Here is a 12,308-nt window from a genome sequence, read left to right as displayed (position 1 = left end):
ATGTGCTAGGACCAGCCACTTTCTTGAGTCCTCATAACTGCCCAGCCCCATAAGTGTGCTTAGCAATTACGCAGAGCACTTAGCTCAGTTGTAAGCACTGAAGAGAGGATAACCCCGGTGCCGGTGCTGCTGCTGCTGCTGCTGCTGGTGATGGGGATGATTTTTAACACCGGTTGCTCCTGCTTCGTCCAGGTGGCCTGTGAGACGTTCGATGTCCGAGGCAAACACCACATTCAGATCCCCAAGCTCTATACTTCCAATGTGACCTGGGACCCGCAGCTCTACAGGCTCGTGCAGGACTCAGAGCCTCTGGACCTCAACAAAGGTACCCGCTCCCCTGCACCGCACGGAACGTGTTTGCCGCTCCTGCCAGGGTGGGTGTCTCTGCGCCCTGAGCTGTGGTCAAGGAGACCTCGAGGACCCTCTGAACAGAGGCAGCCAGCCCGGGCTACTGGCCTCTCTCTCTCTCGTTGCATCCAAGAGCCCGTTGGGATTTGAGGCTCCAGGGTTTGCTCCGTCTTGGGGGAGGCTGTTTGGGAGAAAAGCTGGGAGGGCGGTAGGGAGAAGGGAGCTCCTCTGAGCCAGGCTCTTTACCCCCCTGCTCTGAGCGATCCCTGACACTTCTCCTGCTGGGAAAGCAGTCAGAGAAACTGAAGTTCAGGGAGGTGAAGCCCGCTGCTAGCACGTGGCCAAGTTGGAGTTTGGACCCCAGCCTTCCAGCTCCAATGGCAGCCGAGTGTTAACGAAGAACAGGTTGCAGAGGCCATTCCAGGTTGCAGTTGGGGAGCTCCGGACAGCCCCTCTGGATGCTATTCCTCCATGGCTCTTCTTTTCTTGTACCCCAAGTAGAGAAGCCCTGCAGGTGTCTGCATGTTTAGGATAGCCCCACCTTCAACCACGCTCTCCTGTGGATCCCAAGCCATGGGATGTTCTAGAAATGCCCCTATGTGAGCATCTGAATTGCAGTTCCCAACGCCTAGCAGCAGCACACCCACCCTCTGCCAGACCAAGGATCTTTATTTGTGATTCAGAAACACAGTGGGGAAAAAAAGGAAGGGAAGGCAGACCCCAGCACCACCGCAGTGGGCCAGCCCGGGGCAGCGTCTGGGTGTGGCTGGCTCAGCACGTGGAGGCTGCCCCACCAGCACTTAGAGCTGCATCGCCGTCTCACAGTCCCTCTGTTCCTTGCAGCTCTCAGCAGCATGCACGCCAAGTACGTGTTCTCCATGAGGCTCAAATCGCAGCAGAATCTGCAGAGTCCGCAATCCAGGTAGGACAGAGGACGGGGCTTCTGGGGCGTGATCCACCGATTTTATTCTAATCTAGGAAAGACCAGAGCAAGTCAGTCTTTGAAAGGAGAGGAGGGAAGTGCCCACTGGCATTAACTATGATGCCATCGGTAGGACCAGCTTGACAGGTAACCCCTGTGGCCACCAGCACCTTCGCATCTGGCTCTATGAACCACTGGCCAGTTTTCCAGCTTGACAACAAGGCACCTGCTTCACATCTTGTCTCTTGTGGCTTAACTCTTTTACCAAAATGGGAGGGCAAGAGAAACTCAAATCAGGTGGCTCTTTCTTAAGAACTTCCAGGAAAAGTTTGGGCAGGGAAGGACCTTGCCCCACCGGCTAAGCAAGTGTTGTGATTGTCCATAAGTTTTGTTTGGCTCTGCCCCTCCTTCATTAGAAAAACTGGGCTCTGTTCTAATGAGAACCGGATTGGCGCCAGAGACTAGGAACGTTTGTTCTCCTCGGGAGGCTTCCTTCAGGCGGAGTCCCCGGTCAAGCTCTCCTGGGCCGGAGAGGCTGCAGGGAAGGGGTGCAGTCCACTCTCTCCCCGCAGAGAGGCCACAGGCCCGGTCAGCCCTGGGCCCTATTGAGCCTCCCAGCCTCAGGGGCTGCCAGTGACCTGTGTTCATGGAACTGGGCAGGAAAATGAAAGGAAGGCACATTTCCTGGGGAAACTGACCCACCCATCAGGGAGCGCTGGAGGAAATCCCAGTGGCGTCACCAGAGGCTTCTTTTTCCTTCTCCAGCCGCACCACCCTCCTGGTGGAACTCTGCTGTGAGGGCAGCCAAGGCCCAAGTTACCTGCCGGGAGAGCATCTTGGAGTTTTCCCGGCCAACCAGCCAGCCCTGGTCCAAGGCATCCTGGAGCGAGTGGTGGACGGCCCTGCCCCCCACCAACCCGTGCGCCTCGAGACCCTCAGCGAGAACGGTGAGCCCTCTGCACGGGAGCCTAAGCTGAGGGGGGCAGCAGCCTCCTCCCACCAACCCCCGGCCTTGCTGATGGGCCTGGCTCGGCCTGGACCTGTGCTGCAAAAGGGCAGCTAGCCCTGTGCTTCCTGATGAGCAGGGCGCCCCCTAAGCCCGCGCCAAAGCAGCCTTGCAAAGAGTCCTCCACCTGCCGGCAGGCCAGTGGGAAGGGTGCTTCTTTGGGATCATCCGCCCAACACCAGAAGCTGGGCTGTCTTTCCCCGTCATGCTTTTGCTTGTGTTGATTGGCCACTTGGTGTTGATGGACTGATTCATTTTTCCGCTGAGATTTTAACAGGTCACATCTATATACCCTGCAGACCCTGGGCTGCAAAAATGAATGAGATGCCATGCCTGCCCTCAGAAAGCTCACTACCTAGTACAGGAGGCAGATACGCAAGAATAGTCTTAGCAGTAATCGTTACTGTCATGGTGGGAGCAGCCACCGTTTTTTGGTTACTTACTAAATACCAGCATTTTACACGCATTGTCTTTTTCGTCTCCACAGCAGACACATGTGTGCAGCTTGCTTGGTGACATAATAGGGAAATGTGGGAACAGTGTAAGAATGGTGAGCTTTGAAGGTTCAGGTCCCTGATCTGTCACTTACTAGCCGTGTGACCTTGGGCGTATGAATTAACCTCTTGAGATTGTTTTCTTTGTCTCTGAACTAAAGATAATAGCGCCTTCCTTACAGGGTTGTGGTGAAGAACAAATGAGTAGGTACATGTGCAACCTTCACCGCAATTCCTGGCACCAAATTAAATGTGGGAAAGGAGGAATGTCCATTTCCCACGGGCTAACCAGCGTTTGTCCAGAAGCTCGGAGGAAAGTAGATTAATATACCCTGAAAGTCTCTTTGGATCCTGAATTTTAGGTTTTGGGATTTAGATTGCATTTCCATGGCATTCTTTTGTTTTAGGTTTTTGGTTTTTTTGGTTTTGTTTGTTTGTTTGTTTGTTTGTTTTTGCTTTTTTAAGGGCTGCACCCATGGCATATGGAAGTTCCCAGGTTAGGGGTTGAATCTGAGCTGCAGCTTCTGGCCTGTGCCACAGTCAAAGCCACACCAGATCCAAGCTGAGTCTATGACCCACACTACAGCTCATGGCAATGCCAGATCCTTAACCCACTGAGCGAGGCCAGGGATTGAACCTGCATCCTCATGGATGCTAGTCAGATTCTTTAACCTCTGAGCCACAGTGGGAACTCCCATGGATCCTAGTTGGATTTGTTCCTGCTATGCCAACACAGGAACTTCTCCAGGGCAATCTCATTTCCTACTGCTTCCCCACCGAGGGTCTCAATCATCCCCACCTTCTGTGGGTCACGGGCAGGGCCAGGCCACAGGTGACCAGAAGAGGGAAACTAATGAAATCAGCAGTCACGGGCCTCCCAGCCTTTGCACTTGCTCCCTGGCCTTAGCTCCCTCAGTGATCATGATATATCCAAAGAATGTGTCCCCCTAAAGAGGGTGGCCAAAATAGGAAAGCAGGAGTCAGAGCAGCCAAGGCTGGCATCGTCCCCCACCGTCCAGGAGAATATGAGAGAGCCTGAAACTCGAAGATGAGGGGACAGAAATATCCTCGTGACTGAAGGGAGACAGGTGTGGTTCCTTAGGACTTGGGTCCAGATGAAACAATGTATTACTAATGTTTTCACCTAATGCCTATTGAGCATCTGTGTAACAGCCACTGCAGCATCTATTATACATGCACTGTTTCATTCAGTCCCCATATAAATGCAGTGGGACAGGTTTTGTCGTCCCAGCCATTTCACAGAAACAGACCCCAAGTCTCAGAGGTTCACTCATCCTGCTGGTTAAGTGGGGAGCTGGAGTTTGAACCCACGTCTACTGGCTCTAGTGTCCACACTGTGACCACTCAGCCTACTGCCTCTTGGGACCCCTTGAGACTTGCCACCTCACTTTGGGCTGATGGCTGCTCACCCAGCACCTCTTGGTATAGCATCCCTGGAGACGACGGCAGTTATGGGCTTTCCTCTAACTGAACAACAACTGACCTCTGGAGTGTACATCAGTCTTTGGTGGGTTTAGTCACTGTGAGTCTGTAGATCACCAGTGGGTGTCCTGTTCAAGTCTGGGTCAGAGAAGGACTGGAATCTGGTGCATGGTTAGTTTTGCAGAATCATGTCAACTTGGGTGGCTTTTGGAGGGCTGTCAGTCAGCTTTCCTGGCAGCCCTACCTGTGAGTACCGTCTTCCTGTGCCTGAGTTGGGCATGTGAGCCCTTTTGCTGTTCCTGGAACCACAGCTTCAGGGTCTTCTCTCCCCTGCAGCTGGAGGGTGGAGGGTGTCTGTTCCAGATGCCCCTTCACCTTTTGGGAAACCTAAATGGGGCCTTTCCCCCATCTCAACTCCTCTCTTCCCTCTCCAGGCAGCTACTGGGTCAAGGACAAGCGGCTGCCCCCTTGCTCACTCAGCCAGGCGCTCACCTATTTTCTGGACATCACCACGCCTCCAACTCAGCTGCTGCTCCGAAAGCTGGCCCAGCTGGCCACAGACGAGGCCGAGAGGCAGAGGCTTGAGACTCTGTGCCAGGTGAAGGTCGGGGCTGGTGGGTGAGGTTGGGGCTGGTGGGTGAGGCAGGGGCAGTGTTCCAGAGTCAGGAGCAGCCTAAGCCCAGAGCTGATCTTTAACCTCCAAGGAGGATCCACCCCAGCTCCCCAGAGTGTGGCTTGTCAAAAGCCAAATGGAACCCAGTCATCCTCTTCTGTCCTATCTTGAGACATAGTTGCATTGAGTGATTTTTTTTTTTCTTTTGTCTTTTCTAGGGCCGCACCCATGGCATATGGAGGTTCCCAAGCGAGGGGTCTCATCGGAGCTGTGGCCGCTGGCCTACACCAGAGCCATAGCAATGCCAGATCTGAGCCGCGTCTGCGACCTACACCACAGCTCACGGCAACGCCGGGTCCTTAACCCACTGAGCAAGGCCAGGGATCGAATCCTCAACCTCATGGTTCCTAGTCGGATTCGTTAACCACTGCGCCACGACGGGAACTCCAACTGATTTTTTTTGAATGTCTGCCATTTGCAACCAACATGCATGTCCTCAGAAATTAGCTAGGAAAGGAAAGCCGCGGTATCTTGTATTCCCCAAACCTGGAACAAGCCCAGAATTTAGGAAGTGTTGGAGGGTGGATGGTGTGGCTGAGTGGCTAAATGGACATAGTAGCAGATGGGTAGTTGAATGAATAAGAGAAGGAGAGAAGGCGGTAACTCACAGGTACCTTTCTAGGCCCAAGTCTTGGCAAAGGCTCGGAATCATTATTACCAATTATTATTGCTAATTATCTTGACTCCAGCTACCCCCACTGCCATTATCCTGTGGCTGCACTGCACCAACTTAGCACACATTTTCTCACTTAATTCTCACAACAACCACACAAGGTAGGTGATGCTGTTTGCATTCATCAAAGGTTAAGTGATTGGTACAAGGTCGCACAGCTAGTGAGGGCACCCGGCCAAGATCTGAACCCAGGTCTGTATGACTCCAAAGCCATTCTCCAAATTAGATTGTAATAAAGATTTGACACCTGCCCGCAAGTGGCTGCCAGTAAAGTTCTCAACACACAAGTTGGCGACATGCGGTTCATTGACCTGTGTGCCTCCAAGAAGGGAACCGTTTCCTCTCCCGAGTAGGAGGCTCAGCACCCTGGACAGCGCCTGGCACTTTGAATTTGCAGTAGGAGGGAAGGAGGGAGTAAATGCTCCATTGGGACATTCTCCTCCCTCCATGTGGGGTAAGCACCCCAAGACACTCACACCGCCCTTGGCTTTCAGCCCTCAGACTACAACAAGTGGAAGTTCACCAACAGCCCCACGTTCCTGGAGGTGCTGGAGGAGTTCCCGTCCCTGCGGGTGTCTGCCAGCTTCCTGCTCTCCCAGCTCCCTATTCTGAAGCCCCGGTACTACTCCATCAGCTCCTCCAGGGACCGCACGCCCACGGAGATCCACCTCACCGTGGCCGTGCTCACGTACCGCACCCGAGGTAAGGCCGGGGCAGGGGCTTTGGGGCAGCCCAAGTCTGCTCCTTACTGGGCAGCCGCTCAATGTCTCTAAGCGTCCGTCTTCTCATCAGTTGAGCACCCACCTTCCAGGGGTGTTAACAGCAAGAAGAGCTGTGTGGGGAGATTGCTATGAACCAGGCAGGCACCAGGATAGCCTCTTTGTACACGTGCGATCGGTCACCGTGGGAGCTGGGTGCTGTGTGCGTTTTACAGATGAAGAGACTGAGGCGCAAAGAGGTGAAGCCTCTGGTTCAGTGTCACACCGGTAGCAAGGAGAGACCTGAGATTCAAACCCAGGTGGTCTGACTGCTGAGTCCAAATTCTTAGCCATCCTTCTCCTCTCTATTGTCCAGTGCCTGTTGGGACACGTTAGTGAGAGCAAAGATGGAACGTTCCCAATACTAAGGGGAGCCCAGTGATTTTTAATCTTGCTGCTAGTCCAGCCTGAACCCAGGGGTGCCTTGATGGTTCATTCATTCATTCACTCACTCCCGCAGTGATGATTTATCTCAGACCTGGCACCATGGCGTGGGTAGAAATACAGCAGCAGGTAGCTTCCCCTCTAGGGGGGACAATGAAGACAGACCCATGGACACGGACAGTGGTCATTGCGCAGGTGCTAAGAGGGAAAGAGAAGGCTGATGTGAGGGCAGAGGATGGGGACAGGCTGACGCAGCTGGGCGTCCAAACCCTCGACCAGCTGGGCTTGGCTCCTCTGAAAAAACCATGCCCCTGCCCTCCCTCCCTAACTGAGCATTTCCTGGGTCGGCAAAGCTGGGGAGCTGGCCCACCCCTCCGAGCCCTCTGTGCTCTGAGAAGCACAATCACACGGTCTCTGAAGCTGAGCCGAGACTGTCTTTGCTCGGCTGGAGAATATCTGCAGAGGCCAAGGAGAGAGGAGAGGCAGGCGCACCCTGTGAGAGTGAGACTCCATCCAGAGGAAAAGTAAAGGGACTTCTCAAGTCACGTGGAGGTCCCCTTAAATGCTGGGCCATTGGGAAGGGAACCCGGCATTTCCACAGGCCCAAGAGGGGCCGCTGTGGGAGACAGATGGCCGAGCAGCCGGGAGGCTTAGCAGGTTGCCCATCACCCAACCTTCCTACCATCAAGTGCTGTACTTGTGAGGACCCTGAGGGGAAGAGACTGTGGCCACCCCAAGGGACCACTTTGTGCTGCCGTTGGCAGCGCTGAGTGATGGGCCGGGAGGGTCCCTGGAGAAGCTCTTGGAAGGAGCTCAGAGTAGGAGTCAGGGAAGCTGAGCTGTGGCCTGAGTCTGCTGCCACCTGAGTGACCTTCTACAAGTCCCCTTCCCTCTCTGAGACTGGGTTTCTGCAGTGGCAAAGAGAGAGGCCTGCACACTCTAGGAATCCCTTTCGGCTTTTGCCAAGTCTGGGTGTATAGAGCTCAGAAGCGGGAGGAAAAGGTGCTGAGATTCGAGCCTGCAGAACCCCCGAGTGGCAGGTGGAGGAGGCGCGTCCGTGTGGGAGGAGCTGCCAGGAAGGTTCCTGCCTGGGTGGCAGGGACAATGTTGGTTAGGTGTGTGCTGTCCTTGCAGATGGCCAGGGCCCCCTGCACCACGGTGTCTGCAGCACATGGCTCAGCAGCCTGAAGCCCCAGGACCTGGTGCCCTGCTTTGTGCGAAGGTAAGCAGCCCCTCCACTGTGTCCATGGTGGGACCATTGGCTCTGGGGTCTTCTGGGTTGAAAGGGAGATGCCCCTGGACTCCTAAAGAAGGCACTGGGTCACTCTGGGCCTCTCCATTCGAACCCCCAGCTATAGAGCATGGTCAGCTCTCTAGCAGGGACAGAAATGACAGCGGGGGTGGGAACCAGAGTATGTTGAGGCTCCCCGGTTCTTGAAAAGGACCCCCAGGGCGAGGTGATGCTGTGCCTGGACAGGGGATGTGAAGCAGCCGACAGGACCTGGGAAAGCAAATCTGAGCTCATTGTCTTGTCCACCCTCCCCCCAGTAACCCCCCCAGCTCCCCAGCTCCCCAGCCCCTGTGCTGCATGTGCATCTGGCCTAGGTTGTCTTAGGACATGGCCGCTTTCCCTCTGTCCCCCAGTGCCAGCGGCTTCCAGCTCCCCGAGGACCCCTCCCGTCCCTGCATCCTCATCGGGCCTGGCACAGGCATCGCCCCCTTCCGCAGTTTCTGGCAGCAGCGGCTCCATGAGGCCGAGCACAAGGGTACAGCTGGAGGGTTCCCCGGGGGTGGCAGGGAGGGGCACCCTGTGCCTGGGAATAGAACTGAAGCCATGGAGGGAATTGTGCCACCTACCGACAAATGTTTCCTGGCCCCTCTCCAAAATTTGCCTCAGCCTGTGTGGACAGATGATGTGAAAGCCCTGGGCCTTAGTTTCCTCTTCTGTAAAGTGGGACAGGACTAGGCAGGATACTTGCGGGTTTGAAGTGGGATTCAAATTGGGAGCCCCAGCTTGCCCTCTGGTGGCCACCCTCGTAACTGCAGACCGCGGGGTCTTGCAGGGCTCCAGGGGGGCCGCATGACCCTGGTGTTCGGGTGCCGCCGCCCAGATGAAGACCACCTCTACCAGGAGGAGATGTTGGAGATGGCCCGGAAGGGGGTACTGCACGAGGTGCACACAGCCTATTCTCGTCTGCCTGGCCAGCCCAAGGTAAACGCCGTGGCCGCTGCTGTGGAGAGTGGATGGAGCCTTAAAGGCCGACTGGGGGGGGGGGCGGTTCCTGGCCCCCAAGAGCCCCTCCCTCTTGGCTCCTTCACCTCCTCAGCTTTAACATGGAGCCAATTGGAGTTCCCATTGTGGCTCAGCAGGTTAAGAACCTGTCTAGTATCCATGAGGATGCGGTTCGATCCCTGGCCTCGATCATTGGGTCGGGGATCCGGCTTGGATCTGGCATTGCTGTGGCTCTGGTGTAGGCCAGCAGCTGAAACTCTGATTTGACCCCTAGCCCAGGAACTTGCATGTGCTACGAGTGTGGCATGAAAAAGCAATAAATAAATAAAAATAAAAATAAAATGGAGCCAGTTATACAACCCCTGGAGCAGTGAAAACAATCCCATTCACTATTCCAGAAGAGATGGGCCCTAAGACCTTCAGAGCTAAGTCAGGGACACATACGGGTTCGTCCCCAGCAGTGCCCAGCCTGCTGAAGGTCCTCCCCCGGGATGTATAACTGTCTGGGAAGACGTGGTCCAGGTGGGCTTTATACCCCAGCACAGGGAGGCTGGAGGGCGGCCGCTGCCACCAGCACAGCCTGCTAACTGGCTGGCTGTGTTGCCCTGGGGGACACGTTGCCCCATAACCCTGGGGAGTAGGGACAGACGCTTGACTCAGCCCCTATGAATGTGTCCCACTGGGCTCCTCCTAGACCCAGTACTCTGTGCCCAGTGCCAGGGTCACTGGGCATCTTAGGCGGAACAAGAACAGAGTCCCCAGTTGACTCCAGGACTTCCCTGTAACTGGGGAGCCCTGTTCTGAACTACTGAGGATCCTGTGGACGGTCTGTGCTGAGAGGCTCCCTTTTCTGGGGTGTAGACAGGTGGGCTCAGCCCTGGGGGTGGGTGAACTCAGAGCAAATCTGAGACCCCCACTGGAGGAGGGTCAGCTCCTTGAGGGCCGGCTGTGACTCATGTTCCCGGGCCATGGCACCTCCGCATCCTGAGCCTGGTCCCCAGGCAAGGCCTTGGCCAACTTCATGCCCCCTCAGCGCCTCCCAGTGGCCGGGAGGCGTGCCTGCAGCCTTCGTCCCCAGCAGCGGGGACCTGGGCCCACTGTCTCCTCTGGTTTCAGGTCTATGTTCAAGACCTCCTGCGGCAGCGGCTGGCGGGCGAGGTGCTCCGCGTGCTCCACGAGGAGCAAGGCCACCTCTATGTCTGCGGGGACGTGCGCATGGCCCGGGATGTGGCCTGCACCCTGAAGCAGCTGGTGGCCACCGCCCTGACCCTGAATGAGGAGCAGGTGGAGGACTATTTCTTCCAGCTTAAGGTAGAGCCGCTCGTGTGGGGGTTGGGGGTGCAGGTCAAGGGCATGGGCCTGGGAGCCAGACCAGGGGCGTCAGGACCAGGAGAGTCAGCCTCAGAACAGCCCCGAACTCCAAGGAATCCTAGAGGCAGCCAGAGGTTAGAGCTGGTCAGGCTGTTGGAAGCCTTGTCCATGTGTTCTGCTCTGATTGCTTAGCTGAATGAAGGCAAACATGTTGCTTTACCACCAGAGTCTCAGAGCCCCAACACGCTACTGCACATGGTGGCACTTCAAGACTGGGAGAAAGTCCACAGCATCCGCTACTGGGTTTATCTCAGAGCCCGTATTTCCTGGAGCACCGTGTGGGACCAGCCCTGGGCAGGCTTTAGCATCCATCCCAAAGCTGGAGGAGAGGCTTTGGCGGTCCACACCGGAGCGGGTGCTGATGGGGTTAAAAAAGCCGAAGTGAGCTTCAAGTATAAACTAAGCATGACACTTGGGACCACAGAGGGCTCATGAGTGTATGTGATGGGGGAGTCAGGGGACCCCAGGGGCTGGTCCCTGCCTGGACCTGGTGAGCGAGAGGCAGCAGCTGCATCCACACAGCTGACACCCTGGCTTCTGTTCTCCCTTAAAGAGCCAGAAGCGCTATCATGAAGATATCTTTGGTGCTGTATTTCCCTACGAGGTGAAGAAGGAGGGGGCAGTGGGGCCACCCAGCGATCCCAGAGCTCCAGGTGCCCACGGGAAAAGTTAAAGCTGCCACCACGGAACCTAATGATGGCGCCAACTCCCGACAGTCTGAGTCACAGGGCTGGGGAGATTGGCGGCAGGCGAGTGTATCCCCAGGCAGCACGTCTCGTCTCCCCATCTCCCTCCCTCTCCAACTCTTTACTTGACCTGCTACCAAGTAGCAGCCTGGACTGAGTGGAACCTCTTGTCACCCTTGAGCCCACTCTTCCCAAGGTGACAGGAGCTGGGCCTCCCTGGTCCCTTGGAGACTAAATCCACAATGCCAGGCCCTGCCAATGGGTGAGAAGGATGACTCTTCTTTGATTTGCACCACTTGAAGTGACCGGCAGGAGGCGCTGTCTCACCCCCTCTGTATTTACCTGACCCTTGTACAGTTATTTATTCCTCTATATTTAAAAAAAGGAACAAACCCAGTATGCCCTTGGGCCTTCTCTGTATAATTCCCTCACGGAGATATTTATACAAAATGCATTTTATTTTAAGCACAATGTATGTGTGTATGGGTGTTTTGTAAGGGAAGCAGTCTTAAGCTATGCGGCATTGGGGACTGGTTGATGCCACAGCCTGGACAAAAATCCCCCACGGGGGGGACAGGTCAGCTTGGCCACGTGGCCTCTCTGAAGTGCCCACTGAGTAATGGGAGCAGCACACAGAATTTAGGGCACATCCGATAACCCGCGATAGGGCAGGGGGCGCACCGGCTGGCCTGCAGGCGTGAGAAAGCAGCTCACGTGGGGGGCAGTGGGTGCAGTGCTGCACCTAATGCCAGCTCTGGGGCGAAGGCCTAGACTTCAGTCCTGTCTTAGGAAGTCACCGCCTTTTGCTCTGGGGGCACGTGTGTTATGAGAGTTTGGCCAGTAATAATTTGGCCCCTGGGTAACAAAGCAGTGGAAGGGTCTGGCCAAATCTGACCCCCAGCTTGGGTTTGGCCTCTGCCTCAGCCTCCCTGGTTCACTTCTCCCTTCCCCCGCTCCTGCTCAGTGGGGTGGGGGTGGGGGAGAAAGAGGCGTGCCCACCTCAGTGTCCCCGCCTGATGCATCTGCACACCATGGTCCAGGACAGTCCCCTGGACTGGCGCCCCTCCCACTCCAGTGTGCGTCTCGTCAGGGTGCAGACTCTGACCCAGGCAGTCTGTGCAGAGCGGCCGAGGTTCTGAGCTCGTAACGAGCTCCGGGTGCTGCTGCTGCGGGTCTGAGGACTCCACTCTGAGCCCCACCCTGGCTCCCAAGACACTGGATTCTCAGAGTTCCAAGGGTGTGTTGGCATCACGGGACCCAGAGCCGGGCCCCCTGCACTGGCCTAGTCACTGGCAGAACCCCACGCATGGAGCCCCT

At 56.0% G+C, this 12,308-nt stretch overlaps 1 protein-coding gene across 6 annotated transcripts in view; it reads left to right on the top strand.

Moving 5' to 3' along the window:
- NOS2 (nitric oxide synthase 2) overlaps nucleotides 1-11,462 on the top strand; it is a 44,932-nt gene extending 33,470 nt beyond the window's left edge. For 3 of the 6 annotated variants that reach the window (XM_005669079.3, XM_013981166.2, XM_013981169.2), the window contains 10 exons: nucleotides 193-325; nucleotides 1,192-1,270; nucleotides 2,036-2,217; nucleotides 4,648-4,811; nucleotides 6,054-6,261; nucleotides 7,836-7,923; nucleotides 8,346-8,467; nucleotides 8,765-8,913; nucleotides 10,051-10,245; nucleotides 10,859-11,460. In XM_005669079.3, coding sequence (XP_005669136.1) covers nucleotides 193-325; nucleotides 1,192-1,270; nucleotides 2,036-2,217; nucleotides 4,648-4,811; nucleotides 6,054-6,261; nucleotides 7,836-7,923; nucleotides 8,346-8,467; nucleotides 8,765-8,913; nucleotides 10,051-10,245; nucleotides 10,859-10,978 — 1,440 coding nt within the window. In that variant the 3' untranslated portion in view covers nucleotides 10,979-11,460. 6 annotated transcript variants of the gene reach the window in all.

The sequence above is a fragment of the Sus scrofa genome, chromosome 12, assembly GCF_000003025.6.
Source record: "Sus scrofa isolate TJ Tabasco breed Duroc chromosome 12, Sscrofa11.1, whole genome shotgun sequence".
Taxonomy (NCBI): Eukaryota; Metazoa; Chordata; class Mammalia; order Artiodactyla; family Suidae; genus Sus; species Sus scrofa.
The sequence above is the reverse complement of the archived record's forward strand: the minus strand, read 5'-3'. Positions and strand labels throughout refer to the sequence as shown.